The sequence below is a fragment of the Gigantopelta aegis genome, chromosome 6 (assembly GCF_016097555.1).
Source record: "Gigantopelta aegis isolate Gae_Host chromosome 6, Gae_host_genome, whole genome shotgun sequence".
NCBI classification, from domain to species: Eukaryota; Metazoa; Mollusca; class Gastropoda; order Neomphalida; family Peltospiridae; genus Gigantopelta; species Gigantopelta aegis.
Genome location: NC_054704.1, coordinates 38,548,012 through 38,565,444, shown reverse-complemented (window position 1 = coordinate 38,565,444; position 17,433 = coordinate 38,548,012). Strand labels below are relative to the sequence as shown.

Here is a 17,433-nt window from a genome sequence, read left to right as displayed (position 1 = left end):
TTGGACGATCTAATGCAAATCTGAAAATCATCGACATATAGCGAGCAATCCACACCAGATGTTAAAAACTGGGTGGTGCTGTTAATGTTCATAGAAAATAGAGTTACATACAGGATACTACCCTGAGGCACACCCATTTGGGTGAATGTCAGACAACGTCGACCCCACCCGGACTTAAAAAGATTTATCTTTTAAAAACAAGAAGTCGACCTCTAAGGCTCATGCCATGGAGGTCATTTAAAATCCCATACTTCCACGTGGTATCGTAAGCTTTCTCCAAATAAAAAACCCCACTGCTGAAACCAAGTGCTGATTATGAATAAAAGCTTCCCTACAAAACGTTTCAAATCTAACAAGATGATCAATCGTGCTACGTCTAGATCTGAACCCACATTGCACACTACTAGTAAGCAATTTATGGGATTCAAGATACCAGACAAGTCGACGATTGATCCGTGGTTTTACAAATGCAATTTGTCAAAGTGATAGGGCAATAACTAGTAGGATTAGTTGGATCCTTACCATGCTTGTGGATAGGAATAATAATTTCTTTCCTCCAATCAGAAGGAAAGTCACCAGAAATCCAGATATTTTATTAAATATTAAAATGATTCAGGTAAATGTTTTAAAGGGACATTCCTGAGTTTGCTCCATTTTAAGATGTTTCCTACTAATAAACTATTTCTACGATTAAACTTACATATTAAATATATTTTCCTGTTTAGAATATCAGTGGATGTATATTTAATGTGTTTCTGGTCATCTTAATATTTGTAAGAAGGCCAAGCTGGATTTTGTCTTCAAATAATTCGTACGTACAAAAACAAAATATTTTGGAAAATAAAATGAAATTTACGCTAGTACAAATATTAGAACGACCAGAAACACGTTTAATATACAGCCAAAATTATGTTATGCAGGAAAATATATTTGATATGTAATTACACTAGTTAAAAAAAGGTATCTGTTAGTCGATAACATCTTTAAAATTATAGCAAACTCAGGAATGTCCCTTTAATAACTCATGATGAATTTCATCTGGTCCTACTGAATATCATGGCCTAGAGAAATGTTAGCATTTTCAGATGAAAAATTAAAGGAAAAGCATCTCTACTGAAAGAAGAAGATGAGTTATGAGAAAAGTTGTCTGCCAATGCATTGGCAATGTCACGATGAGACGTGACATCTATATCATTGACATACAAATGATGAACTGTATTACTGGATTCTTTACCTTTGATTTCACAGATTCTATTCCAAACAGATTTCACTGATATTTGTGAATTGAACTTGCAGACAAAAGTTTTCCAAGATCATTTCTTACTCTGTCTGATCTCTCGGAGAGCCTTAGCCTTTGCAATAAAAAGAGCATCCAGGTTATGCATAGTAGGTTCACGTTTCAACCTCTGAAGGAGCCTGTTTCGCACTTCAAGTGCATCTTTGCATGTATTAATAAACCAATCATGGTATATTGAAACACTTTGGCACTGCTGAAGTCTTAGAAATAGTTTCATCTGCAATGTCCTTTAAGATGGAAGTGAACAAAGACATGGGAACATCGGCATCAATAATGACAAACTGATGCAGACGAGTGCTGCACATATGCCGAAACTGATTCCAATTTGCCTTTGCCAACTTCCACCTTTGAACCCTTGTAAGTGATGGAGGTCCATCATTCTCCAAAATAATGGGAAAGTGGTCACTACCACAATGATCTGGACCAACTTCCCAGGAGAAGTCATCAAAAAGAGAAAGACTACAAAGGGTTAAGTCTATAAACGTGAAAGAACAACTGGCAGAATAAAAATAGTTATGACTTTTATCATTGAATAAAAGTAATTCATTTTTGAGAATTAAGTATTCCAATTGTTTACCTCTAATATTAATATGATCGCATTCCCACAAAGTTTGGTGACCATTAAAATCCCCCATAATAATAAAGGCAAGACAACTGAACACAGATTAATAGTTTTATGAGCTATAACTTTTACAGCCACAGCTTATAAATTAGTAGTTAATATTAGTATATTCTGAGGAATATTTTTATTAACATGAATGGAAACACCCCCAGATGCTCTAGTTTCAGTTTCTTGAAATTTATGTTAGAGGTGAAATCCTCTCATTGTAATATGATCAGTGTCCTTCGGGAAAGTTTTCAGAAGACCAAGAGGATTATGTTTCTGAATTAAAAAACCTTAATTCATCAAAAGTGGACCTAAGCCCACGGCAGTTCCACTGAATGATTGAATTAGTCATTAGATGGAAGGACAAGAGTTATTTTTGGCTTATGAGATCTTTGTGCTTGTGGACAATCATCTGACACTATATCCGTTTGATCATCCACATCATCCAAAGCTTCAAAAGGATTGTTTGTCGGAACCAACTGTTTTTCATATTTATTCAGTTGTCCCGAAGAAGAATCCTTATTGTGTTTTAGGGTATTTTCACGGTGGAGGCTTACTGGGACCTACCTCTCCAGAAGATGAGCCTCTTGATAGATTTGGAAACTTGTTTATTAGCATATTTTGTAGTTTGGTTGTTAACTTTTTCAAGATCAGATATCTTCAGAAATTTACCCTCACCATTAGGCCATGTCAGGTCAGTCTGAATGGCTATACTGGTTGTAGAAACCTTCATGGCAGTGGCATATGATTTACCAGCTGCTGGGGGCGTTGATGCTTCCATCAAACCTTTCTAACCTCTGTGAAAGAGAGGTGTTTTTCAACGTTCACATGTTGTACCTCTTTTTCCACTTTCCACCTTGGGCACTCTCGCGAGTACGCAAAGTGTTTCCCATATAATTTTGACATGCGATGATGAAGAGTCCAAAACGTTGGTGTGGACCTTTTTCAGGGCCCCATCAATTGATACTGAATTACTTGTATCCATAATTTAGGTGATACAATTCATCAACCATGACCGTCACCCACCACAGAGTCCAACAAGGATACCACGGATGCATGGTTGATATACTCAGGCAATAATAAACAATAAATCACCTGACTGACCCTAGCCACCGCCACCAAGAGCAAAACAAAATAAGAATACAAATGGTGATTCAAACAATGTTTGTTCTTGAGTAATGTAACACAACAAAGGGTTGTATGCTCTGAAGTTTGACGTGACCAGCCGATTGGTGAGGTTGGGCCTTCCTGACCATCCATCTATTTGAACTCCGGGCCAATGTAGTGTATTGTCAAAAGTCATACCCGCAGGTATGCCCCAACTCAATCACCAGGATCCCATCATCCAATTTCACGGGTCGCACCTAACGGCCAACAAGTGTCCCAAAAGGAGAGTTGTACTGTATTAGTCATTCTCATTGAGAATGTTTCACCCCTGCACCACAGTAAAGTTACAGTACTTGCAGGGGCTGTCAAAGGAAGACCCAGCTAGATGGCCATTCTACTTATACTAAGAACCTTGAGCGGGTCGACTTGGCAATGGATAATAGTGTCGTAATATTGTGCCTTCCTCCCCAATGTAGCCAGCGATTACAACCCCTTGATGTTTCGTTCATGAAACCACTGAGCACCTTCTAAGGTTGAGAAATGGCTTCATCACAATCCAGTCAACGTTATCACAACTTATCAGGTAGTTGAAATATCTGGACAGGCATATATCAGAGCTGCCACTTCTGTGACTGCTATCAACGGGTTTAGGAAGACAGGCATGTTTCCAGTGAATAGGGATGTCTTCTAGAAACATGACCTTGTATCTGCCGAAACTACAGATGTGCCAATGCATGCTGCAGATGACATTGATCATGTTACCTCCACATTTATTCATGCTAATAACCGGCCAGATGAACACTGTACTACTGATGCTTCCCAGCCAAAGGCACCCAACCCTACAATACCAATGCCTAAGGACGCATCTAAGAGTCTTGTCGTTTCACCTACTACTGATGCTACCCAACCATACGTACCCACACCTACAACATCAGTGTTTAAGGGTGTGTCTCAGAGGCTTGTCATTCCACCAACTATATACGTTATTCAACCACAGGCACCCACCCCAACAACGCTAACACCTAAGGATGGATTAAGGTTCCTCCTGCTGTTCCATCCACTTCTGGTGTGTCTCTTCCTATGGTATAAACGATGTCCTTTGTTTTACCTTCTGTTATTTTTCCAATCCCAAAGCTGAAGGAAAAGGTTTCTGCAACACGTAAAGGCACTAAGCATCAATCAACGGTTATATTAATAAGTAGTCCATACAAGAAACAACTTTTGGAACAGCAGAAAGCAAATACTCCGAATAAAGCAAAGGTGAAAGAATACGGAGTAAAAGGAATACAACCTGGTAGTAAGCATGGCAAAGCCAGCAAACAATCTACCTCTGCAAGTGAGGGGCCTAATGTAAAGAGCATTGATGACGAGGATACACAATACATATAGTGCAGTGCAATGATCTATACTCCAATTCGGCTAATGGTGAAGTTTGGGGAAGGATGGTCTCATCAGTATAAAACACGATTATCCAAATATCTCTCCTAACTGTATATCTATTAGATCTCTCTGTATCGGGCATTTAAAAACCCGAGTGGCTCGTCTCTAGGTAATCAGAGATAGATCTTATATAAAGTATGTATATATATAGCACGTTTAGTTCACTAGAAAACACAACAAAACACAATACACTTTGGAATCTGTATTAACAGTACGCTGACAAATGTACTTGCCGCAGTAGTTAATTAACAACAACAAATATAACAACCCTGAACTAATCACTTAATTAGTTAATCTCTAGGTGTCTAGTTTACACAATATTCTAATCACTTCACTGTGACACAACACCCACACGTGTTATAATTGAGAAACGCTTCCAGGGGAACTTAATTAATAAAGGAATTACAACTCTATTCCTAACTGGTTAATTTGTAATTAACCCTTAACTACTCATTCAGTAACCTTGTAATACAGAATTAATGGGTGTATACTACCAAATCAAATCCCATAGACGACAATAGTAACATATGTGGCTAAAACTCCTACCTGCAACGTATCAACCGACATAAACGCCACGGATATAAATACTACCACCCCTTACACTTAAAGTGAATCAGAAAAAAATGGGGGTCAAGCTGCTCGTTTCTGAGATAACGGGTAGCGTCTATGACTACCCTAGTTTCGCACAAAATTCGAGTACTTTTTTTTACAGGTACCCCATACATGTTTCAAGCACAAGGCTACTTGACACATTGGTACTAGATGAAATAAAATTGCACATTTGTTTTACCCAGATGAAATTATTATTTTTTACAACCAACACACTCACATTTATAACCTATCACAGGACTTGTGGTGTTCACTTCTCTATCAAAAGTTGGGTGCACCTCGAACTTTGACCCAGCCGGAAGTTATTTGGTTTAGTACTACCTATACTGATAACATACATTTTTCAAAAAGTGTCCAGCTATGTGTCTTTATGACAACCAGGATCTGGTGTATTCTGACATAAACTGACAACCTCACTGAAACTGTTGTTTCTACAGTGCAACCTAATATAATGTACACCTCAAAAAGCATATATTGAAAAGCACAAATTCTTCAAATTTACTTTAAATTTTGCATAAAACTACAAATTTGTCTAAAATATAACTTAGCACCCTATAAATATGTCAAAATGACAATAAAAATCAACTTCTTTATAAATTTGAGTTTTCAGAATTTCATACATAAAAAATTAACAATGTTAATGGAAACTAAAGACATTAACCCACTATTGGCACATGCTATTTTTAATATAAAAATAAATTGCTATTAAAATCTTAGTTCAGGTTGCCTATATATAATACCATATTTAAGAGCAGTTGTATATGGCAAGTCAAATACCATGTAAAAAGAAATTATTGAAATCTTTACAGTATGAATTATAGGCCAAAACCAACTTTTCTTCAGTGCTAACTTTGATTCAAACTCCATTCAGAGCCATGTACAGAGATTATTGTCAAGGTCAAGGTCATTGTGAACTTGCATGATCGAGTGATGGCTAATTAATCAACCAGTATAGTTTAATTAAATAAAATGACAAAATCATAATATTTTTTATTATGCACTGAATATGTGCTATAGGGTGTACCCCATACATGTTTCAAGCACAAGGCTACTTGACACATTGGTACTAGATGAAATAAAATTGCACATTTTTTTTACCCAGATGAAATTATGATTTTTTACAACCAACAGACTCACATTTATAACCAATCACAGGACTTGTGGTGTTCACTTCTCTATCAAAAGTTGGGTGCACCTCGAACTTTGACCCAGCCGGAAGTTATTTGGTTTAGTACTACCTAATACTGGTACCTATCACAATGAAGACAATAACATACAGTTTACCTAGGTCCTCTAGGATGACCGGCTAAGCTTTATATTACCAAATACTCGTATAAAATATTAGACAGTGAAGCCTACAATTTACTTCGTCAGATTACCGGAAACACTGTCTAAATATTATTGGTATAATACAGTATTAAAATATTTAAAGTCACATCAATCACATCAAGGTTATACAACAGAGCAGAAATATATATTTACCACGTCCGGACTGAACTTATATAGATCGTTCAGTGGACGACGTCCGTTTCCCCTGGATACTTCCAATGTTTCTCCCCGATATCTCTAAAATCCTATCTATTTATTATAATATCCGAATATCGCCTGGGGCCACATCGCGGTACTACCCATATCATGTGATAATTCCACAGCGACCAAGACGGCATAATTTTCTTAGATGACCAGACTTACTGTCGCCATTCCGCTAGGAATACAGGGTCGTAAAACAGAACTCGCGGAGGTATTACGTAACCACTGGCCACATGGCCTCCACATCTGATCTGGGTGTGTATTGGGAACAGCTCGACCACCGTTGCGCGGGGGTATTACGTAACCCAGCCGCACACGGCTCTCTAAAACAATTAACATCGCCACAGGCGAAAAGATAAGAGCATGTTCCGTTACAGCTATCAACTATTCACAGATTACTTCTGTAAAGTGATTTGCCTTTCCCTAGAGTTCAATATAAAGGTTTGTGTTTTGAGGCTGATATAAACTCATTTATAAGTTCACTGATGAAAGTTATTGATTGAATTGTGGTTTTCAAGTAGAATCTATTCCGAATAGATGTTCATGAAGTCCTTTTGATGAGTTAAAATACATGTTTTGTAGCCTTGAAGGTTTCTCAGATTTGTTTAGTTGTATATGATCTATGAAGGGAGAACGTCATCCCATTATGCCCCATCGATATAAAGTTGCCTCATTACCAAATCCCAATTTGCCCTGTAAATGAGGCAAAATGGGAAATTTAAGACATCTTTGACATGTGCGCATTATTTTGTTATGCTTTACAATTGCCAGCTGTTGTATGGCATATTGATAGTTTATTAACTAATGGTGCGAATTATTTTACATTTGCCTCTGTACTGCATATCCATGGCCAATAAGAGCACTTCGATCGTTATGTATCCCATTATACCCCACTTTCTTCTATTATATTCGATCTGCAAAAGTAGGCCTATGCTACATTTCTGTGCTTCGACTGTAGTGAATAGTAGACATATAATCCATTCGTAAAAATTGTAAATAATTGTGAGTGTATAAATTGTGTTAATTAAGAATCAATTCATTAGAAAATTAATATCTTACAATCTATTCACTACTATGAACATGATGGCTAACTGTACTGACATCACGTTTTAGTGATAGGTGTTGGTCAAACGCGGCCTGGACCGGAAAGCTGGATACATTGAATCCTCCTTTTAAAAAAATATTTAAGTGAATGGTGACATAATTTGTTTGATTTGCTGTTAAGTGTATGTAGTAAATACATTAGAATGACGTCACATGTTTATAAGACGTCCTGGTTTAGCACTTACCTGAAAGCAAAAGTATGATTAACACTTTTTACCCATTATGGGGAATACAAAATATATAGTAAAATATTGAAACCATGCAGCTCATAGTTAATAATGTTATTATAAAATTAATATATAAAAGAAAGATATGGAGATCTGCAATTCAGTCCTTTGTTGTATGATTTACTGCTGGTGCATATTTGAACATAGACCGTAACTAAGTTATGTTTCTGGATACTTGATTCTGACAGCTGATGCATTTGAAACTGAATATAAATACGAAAATAACTACATAAATGAATAAATGAATTGATCTTTAACTTAATCTTTTAAAAAAAAAAATAAGTATCTGAATTTAGTATATTTTTAAAACTGTCTGATCGGCCGTATCTAACCTTTATCAATGTTACCAGAAACACACAATTATTCTTATTTAGGTCTTTAATAGTTGTACATTGAAATATACTAACTATTGAAATATTAATTACATACTTTTGCTAAAAGTAGTGGTAGACTCAAGAATAATAGTGCTTCAAGGATACAGTCTTGATAACATTGGTGTTACTAATTTTGCAATTGTTGTTACTCAAAAATATGTTAACTGTCGTTTCTCTAAATACTTTTTTAAATTAAAATTGTTTATTAAAGGGACATTCCTGAGTTTGCAGCATTGTAAGATGTTTCCGACTAATAAAATATTTCTACGATTAAACTTACATATTAAATATATTTTCTTGTTTAGAATACCATTATCTGTATATTTAATGTATTTCTGGTCGTCTTAATATTTGTAAGAAGCCCAAACTGTATTTTCTTTTCAAATAATTTCGTACCGAAATTTTTTATTTTAGGAAATAAAATAAAAATTAACCTAGTACAAATATTAGAACGATCAAAAACTCGTTTAATATACAGCCACTAATATATTATGCAGACAAATATATTTGAAATGTAATTACAATCGTTATAAAGTATCTGTTAGTCGACAACATCTTAAAAGTTGCGGCAAACTCAGAAATGTCCCTTTAAGAAAAGCACAGCCTTTACCTTTATGACTTTGATGAAATTTATTATGAAGGACTCCATATTTTTAAATTATCAGAACTGCCACAGTGTATAATTTAAGTCACACATAGAATATTTGTGTGGAAATGGAAATATTACACACTTGGATAGTTTTTAATGCTAAAGTTATTCCAAATATGTTATTAGGGACACCCAAATAACACATCCATGTGCGCTCTTGATCGTTATAAACCAGTTGTATCAAACTCCTGAAACATGACACCAGTGACATCGCGTGCTTCTTCACGGAGTAAGAGGTGTCTACACGTGCAGACCCATTACAGCGCTGCGTGGTCAGATATGATCTTTTCTCTTTTTTTGTTCATCTAGTTTCCATATAGTTTCATTGCTTTATCTTGAATTTGTATTTTGAAAAGTGACGCTTTCTGTAGAGTGACTCACGGTATTGCTACCAGTTTATGTGATGCCAAAAACGTCGTGTTTTGAGCGCTTCGATTGTTTGGTGTTGTGTCAGTTCTTATTTACTTCTAATTTTAATGCATTTAAAATGTATAAATATCACCATCGAACGCGGAATTTTATGCCGATGTAAACCAATGTTAATTCAGCTCAAACGTTTCTAAAGTATATTTTAATCCTGAAAGTTACATGTATATAGTTTGCCTTTTGTGAGTTGCTATTGAGTTTTCTCTTCTTTTTGTTACTTTTTTTAAATTGAAAGCAAAATAAATAATTTTGTATTTAATATACAACTACATGTATTTATTTCATATATTATGGAACATCTGTTTTCGTTTATTTCTTTTTAATATAAATTATATGTACTTCATGCGGGTTTTTTTAATTAACTAGATAGTTCATTCGCTCATTATTAAGTAAAAAATCCTCTATTACGATGTATGTGAATCAAGCCGTAGCAGACTGCTAGTAGCTACCGACTTATGATTGAAAATCGATCAAATTAGATATAATTTATATTGTATAGCATAGATCAGATCTTTAGTGCCCGAGTTCACAATATTTTTATTTTTATCGTGTTTTCTTTTGACTTCTATGCTGTGTTGTACATATATATATATATAACGTTCTTATGGGTGGTGCGTCAAAATTCTAATGTCAAACATTTTGTTCTGATCTGTGGGAAAATTGTTTATGTTTGATCAAATGCACATACACTCCCTATGTATAACGTATTCAGACACCAATACAAGGAACTCGATATATATCGGGTCTAAAACTGCACATAATGTTGATTTATTTTCACCAGCACACTTAAAACTTCGAATTCGGTACTTTCAGTATCTATTTGTGGTGTTCGGGCATTTCTGTTTGACATGGGAATATGTATAGCTTGAAAACAAAATGTAATATTAATGACTATATTTTACGCCATCTTAATAATAAAGAAAAAAAACCTTTAAAATAATATAAACATATTGTAGATGCTATTAAAATTATGCACATCAAGCTAACCTTTGTATTTGCTTATATCATTTTTGTTCAAATTTAAACGTTTAACTGAATATTCTTGTCTGCCATTTTTTGGACATGCATCAGTTGTTTTTGAACTTAAATCAGTCTAAAATCATGTGATGTCAGTAGAAACGCCTGGCATGAATGTCGCTCACTCAGAACCACACATTTTCGCATGCATTTTAAAACAATGATGTTTTAAACAAAGGAGACCGTCTGTAAATTTACACGTCACAATTCGACGTTTGTCAGTCGAAGAATGCACATATTTCCTATGAATGAATGAATGAATGTTTAACGACACCCCAGCACAAAAAATACATCGGCTATTGGGTGTCAAATTATGGTATGCAAAAAACATAAAGTGATGATCAACATCAATATAAAAACCCAAGATTTAAACAAACACACAGTGTAAAGAACTGTGCAAAAATACAAATATCACAGATAGATACTGACTTTTACTCAAAATTTCACTTTGTGCTGTATTGGCCATTCTCAAAGAGGTTACAACACGTGCAGGGGATATTTATTATGTTTAACATTTAACAGCCGAGAATGAACCAAACTGTTAATGCAGAAATATATTTTCTTCTATAAACTGAAGGCTTTAATAATATCTATGTGAAATAGCCTTTAAAAAGCAAAGCACGTAATTCGAACCCCACCGTTTAACAAGCAAGAAAATAAATGAAATGAAATGGTTTATTTAACGACGCTCTCAACACGTTTTATTTTCGGTTATATGGTTAAGGATCACACAGATATTGAGAGAGGAAACCCGCTGTCGCCACTTCATGGGCTACTCTTTTCGATTATCAGGAAGGGTTCTTTTATATGCACTATCCCACAGACAAGGCAGTACATACCACGGCCTTTAATATACCAGTCGTGGTGCACTGGCTGGAGCGAGAAATAGCCTAATGGGAACTTGAACAAATGCAATTTTAATCGTACATTTGAAACACCCCATCCACAAATTCCCCACCGACGGGGATCGATCCCAGACCGACCGCGCACCAATCGAACATTTTACTACTGGGCTACGTCCGTCCCCCCCCCCCCCCCCCCCCCCCCTCCGTTTAACAACTGATAGCAATACCGTGCGCAATGTCCCAGCTTACAATAATTTTACGAGTACGTAGGCTAAGATTGCTAAAAAGAAAGGGCCCTGCATCGGCTGTTGTTGACTTCCACTGGAATTCTCCCTGGATATAATACAATTTATTATCCGCATAGTTCAGGATATACATGAAAATATAACCAGTATAACACATATATGTCATATTGATTTCACGGGAACAGCAAATAAGGTAAGTTTGGGAAGCGACATCATAACATCGGGCAATACAAGAATCCTGACACTCATTTCATAAAATCTGTACGAAACATAAGCTCTTATAATAATCTCTCTCTCTATATATATATACTAATCATGTCTAGGCATATATATTTTAAAGGGACATTCCCGAGTTTGCTGCATTGTAAGATGTTTCCGACTAATAAAACATTTCTACGATTAAACTTACATATTAAATATATTTTCTTGTTTAGAATATCAGTGTCTGTATAGTCAATGTACGAAAAAATAACATTTTAGGAAATAAAATGAAATTAAACCTTGTACAAATATTAGGACGATCAGAAACACGTTTAATATATAGCCACTAATATTTTATACAGAAAAATATATTTGACATGTAATTGCAATCGTTAAAAAGTCTCTGTTTGTCGATAACAATTGCATCAAACTCAGGAATGGTTTACAATAAAAAAAAGAAATATACGGCTTGTCAAATAATACATTTTCTGTGAACAGTCAACTCATATACCCTTCTCATTTTGTATTTTCTGTTGATTACATATTGCTACAATACCATGTGCATTGATAAATAATTTGCTATTCAATCAACGTTATAAATAAAATAAAATTATTTATAATTTATATTCACAATTGACAATTGTACGTACAATGAATCAATCATATTAGGGATTTTCGGGTACGTACATATGGGAGGGGTAAGTGTTTCATCGTCCAAAAACTTATGAACAGTATTTATTACTTCAGACATAAAAAATGATTGAACCACAAGAGGTCCCAAATGAAAACAAAACAATGCTGAGGAAGGGGAGAGTTCACCAGACCTCTTACTGCAGAATCTGTTATACTCCGACTTTGTTGTGGGTACGGTCCGTTAGTTCATATATAAATACATAAAATGCATACATGTTTGCATACTTACTTCAAACTGCATGTACATCGGGTTATTACATGTAGTTTATGCATACATATTTGCAGTACATATTAAAGAAAGGTGGTATACATTACACAAAACAATGAATTGATAATGAAGCAAGCTATACTGATTTTCTCGTAGCTTCAGGACTCCTATACCTTTAGATATTGATATGAGAAAGATATTTGTTTATAATTGTAATAACTAGACTTTGAGCACTTTGGATGATGAGTTTTGGATGATGAGTTACGTATGATTTATGTTGACGTTTGTGTTTGTTTTTATGTGCATTTAACATAAGAAAATATTGAATAGGATTTATAAATAACATTAGGAACAAATATAAACACACTTAGGCTTAAAATTATTGACCAGAACCATAATGCGTTTGGGGAAGCGTGTCTTATTTGTTTACTCAATATATTAATTAAATCAGCAAGCAAAACGTGGAATATTACCATAGACTTCAACTTCCATGAAGTCCAAGGCTGTTGATCCACCATTATCGGTTCCTTGGTAGATTGTCACATATCTCGCGTTGACGTCACAGGTGATGGTCACCACGTCAGGGATGTCAGATCCGTTTGGTCTACCAGTCACAGTACCACACAGATGCCCAGTGTTAGACGTTCTCTCCCTTGTGTTAGTGTACACCTGGACACCGTTTCTTCTCAACTTATCTGATGAGATAAAACTACTGATTAGTTTATTCGATATATCCTTTCCACTAAATAATTGGCAAAACCTGTTGCAACTAAGCGTTAACCTCAGATACCATAATACACCCTTTACGTTATGATAGTGGGAGGGGTTAGTTTAAAACAGTCGACGTTTGATATTGTACATTATCGGAAAGTATTGGGTACCTTCAAGATTTAGAAAATAAAAATATTTCATTTCCTTTCAGACCACTGACCCATTTAATGGTCTAACAAAATATTACCTGAACAAAAATAATTTGATTTGTCCCTAAATGTACTTTATTCACCCATCTTCATAACCACCATACTCCATTTATTAATTGCATTTTATAAAAATAATTGAATTATGGCAATGGTCCCTTATTCAAAAAGTAAAAGTGCCGAGAGGGATGACATGAATTTAACTCCATCATGGTTCAGTTAAGGTGATGCGATAGCTATATTTGATTTCCAACAATTAATGTAATTTTTATTTATTATCCACTTTTAGAAAAATAAGTTTCTTAAATCCGTGACAGTGTGCCTTTAAAGTCTAATTAGCTTGTACATATGGTAACCTCTAATGTGGCCCCAAACGTCTTATTCCTCAAATTGTAAATCAATTTCTCGTTTCAAGATATTATTCTAATAAGTAATAATTTTGTAACAACTATTGAAAATCCCAACCTTGATTGTGTTTATTTTTCTGTGGACGATACTAACAGAGGGCCGGAACGTAGCCCATTTCTGGTTCCTGCCAGTGTTCCACAACTGGTGTAACAAAGGTCGTAATATGTACTATCCTGACTGGGATGCTCCATATAAAATATCCCTTGCTGCTAATCGGAAAGAGTAACCCACTGCGTGGCGGCAGCGTGTTTTCTTAATCATATGTCCGACGCCATATAACCGTAAATAAAATGTGTTGAGTGCGTCGTTAAATAAAACATTTCTTTCTTTCTTTCCTCCCTCCGATAATAACAGAAAAATAGTATCCTCACTGGGAGACGAATTAGGTAAGTCGTGTGACATATTTACCCATATTCTCATGTCAACCTAAAATTAATATTTAACAAACATGTATATTAATTTGTCGAAATTTAGAACAACTAAACGCGTTAACGTTGATAGGTCTTAAATGTGGCATTCCTTTTGAATATTATATTTGTCTCATGATTATGCTCCATAACAACTGCATACACCTCTACAGTTGAACTGTCCTCTACAGGGGCGGGACGTAGCCCAGTGGTACAGCGCTCGCTCGATGCGCGGTCGGTGTGGGATCGATACATCAAAGGCCGTGGTATGTGCTATCCTGTCTATGGGATGGTGCATATAAAAGATCCCTTGCTGCCAATCAAAAAAGAGTAACCCATGAAGTGGCGACAGCGGGTTTCCTCCTTCAATATCTGTGTGGTCCTTAACCATATGTCTGACGCCATATAACCGTAAATAAAATGTGTTGAGTGCGTCGTTAAATAAAACATTTCCTTCCTTCCTTCCTGTCCTCTACATTTCGTTCGGTACCACCACAACTTTGATAATTGATTAACGAGTTATTTTGTAGCACATTTCGTGCAAATGGAGAGTTCCTTGTTGGAGTTGCTGGGTGTTTTGGTAGTACTGGATGGAACGAGTTGAGCGCGATACGACGTATGGTTAAACGCTATGCTGTATTGCGTGTTGTTTTTATCCATAACATACAACACAAAACACAATACAGCTTAGCGTGCTCCAGTCGTTCACCCAGTACTGACCAGACAGCCATAAAGTCCAACCAGCCCCTAACACTCGTATAGGCAATAATTATAGCATCGATTTCACGATTAAAAACATAATATTGATTATTAAAGGTTTCAATGAGAAAACCACAACACATTTAGAGTACATTTTAAAGTTCATCCTGAAAAACCAAACCAAAGAAAAGAAGAATTAATAATAATTATAAATATAACCGCAAGCAATAATGATGGATTTTCAAGCTATAATAGCTGTACATTTCTCAGACATAATTATACATTATTTACTTACAACAATAATTACCCCACCCACACACACACACACACACACACACACACACACACACACACACCACAACCCATATACACGCACACGCCGTCACCTATTACTCAGACTTACTAATATTATCTAATTGCATCAATAATTACCCCTCCCAATCCGCATATACACACACACTGTCACCTAACCAACTACCAAATTTAATCCAAATCGTCCCAGAACTTAATTTACAAACAATGATAATACTTTAAAAAAAACCCCACATAAAACCTGATACTCATATTTGAGTTTTCTATTCCTTTAAGAAGGGGACTATCTGGCTATGGCTGACCTCTTACACAAATAGCTGACCTATTGCCCAGTGCATCTCGACAAATCGAAAGTAGCCACGCGTGCAAGGTGTATTTTGTTTAGGCTATTTCATTAAATGTCTTGCCATATTAACAAATAACATTGCACTTCTTTCATATTTTAAAGGTTAATAAAGCTGTAAATGGTAAATTATAACATATACATTTTGTTTCTGTCACATTAAAAGATTTCAAGATACAATCTCCTCAGATATGTGCAATTTCCATTTGCCAAATCCATGTGAAAACTTTCAAAAATTAAACAAATGTAAATCGACAGTTTATTACGCTCTGAAGAGTAGATTATAACAGTAAAAATAAAACTGGTGTAAACTTCAAAACTTCTCGACTTACACTGATTTTCGTGTTTGAAAAATGAAACAAACTGCCCGAAAAAGGGCCGGACTTAACATTAGAAATACCAATTCCCCCGGAAGTAAACAACGCATTAATTCAATATTACAACACTTTTATGTAGACAGGCAGTATAAATTATTTCTAGAATTTCAAGGGTTTTTACTCGTAAAATTCATAGAAACTGACATACAATACGAAGTTCGCTATAGAGGCCAATACACATAACTAATACACATCAAGTCGTAAGACAATCAATCCCCCTGGTTGGCCTAACTATCTGCCAAATTGTATTTATATGGGTCCATAACGTTTCTTACCACAGGACGAAACAGACGGCACACAAATATTTTTAATACAAAAAACAACAAAATTTGCGATTAAGGCCAATACTCATAACCAATATACATAATTTGTTAATACAATCAATCCCCCGAAGTATCCCAACTACCTACCAAATTTCAGCTAAATCGTCCTAACACGCAACTGTTTGCAGTAAACGGCCATGCAGAATGTTAAGCTCTCAAAAGTATGTTTAATTCTTCTTAGGTAATGTCTATAAAAAGGGCAAGTTCTATGGATATGCTGGTATCTGGCATACCATTGTGAAACTGTATAAAAAGAAACATCATGTTAGTGATAAGCATCCTTTACTTACAGTCAGTTCTGAAGTATATTTTGACTTCATGAATAAAAAATGTTTTTTCTAAATCCACTTCCCACCAGGTGTACGTCTGTCCTGTATTGGTATGAATAAAGCTGTATCCAGTTTGCTTGCTTACACCATCAGTGGCGTTAGACGCATATTGTTCATATCCGCTCAAATACGAACTCTGGTATGCTCTCTTATTTCGAGCTACGTTCACTAAAAAGAAACGGTAAATAAATATAGACATTGCTATTGGTCCATGTACACTAGCAACACAATGTACTTAGATATACAGTTCACAAAACAAAACTTGCAAATTACAAAAATGTAAACAATCAAGAAAACAAAAATACAAAAAATAATCGAGATTCGAAAACAATAGTGAAACAATAGTATATAGGTAGTACTGAACCAAATAACTTCCGGCTTGGTCAAAGTTCGAGATGCACCCAGCTTCTGATAGAAAAGCTAACACCACAAGTCCTGTGATTGGTGATAAATGTGTGTTGATTGTAAAAACAAATAGTTTCATCTGGGCAAAAAATGCAACTTTATTTCATTTAGTACCACTGTGTCAAGTAGCCTTGTGCTTGAAACATGTATGTAAAATAAAAGTACTCAAAATTTGTGCGGAACTATGGTAGTCATAGACCCTACCCATTATCTCGGAAATGAGCAGCTTCGCCCCCTCTTTTTTTCTGATTCACTTTAAGGGTGAAGGGTGGTAGTATTTATATTCGTGGTGTTTATGTCGATTGATACGCTGCAGGTAGGAGTTATAGTCACA

At 35.4% G+C, this 17,433-nt stretch overlaps 1 protein-coding gene across 1 annotated transcript in view; it reads right to left on the bottom strand.

Annotated features, from left to right (window-relative positions):
* Nucleotides 1–16,893, bottom strand: part of LOC121374526 (multiple epidermal growth factor-like domains protein 11) — a 52,077-nt gene extending 35,184 nt beyond the window's left edge. The window contains exons 1-2 of the mRNA XM_041501630.1: nt 16,656–16,893; nt 13,053–13,274 (exon numbers count right to left, since the gene is read on the bottom strand). Of these exons, the coding sequence (XP_041357564.1) occupies nt 13,053–13,274; nt 16,656–16,893 (460 nt within the window). The remainder of the gene's footprint in view (nt 1–13,052; nt 13,275–16,655) is intronic.
* Between the last annotated feature and the right edge of the window lie 540 nt (nt 16,894–17,433).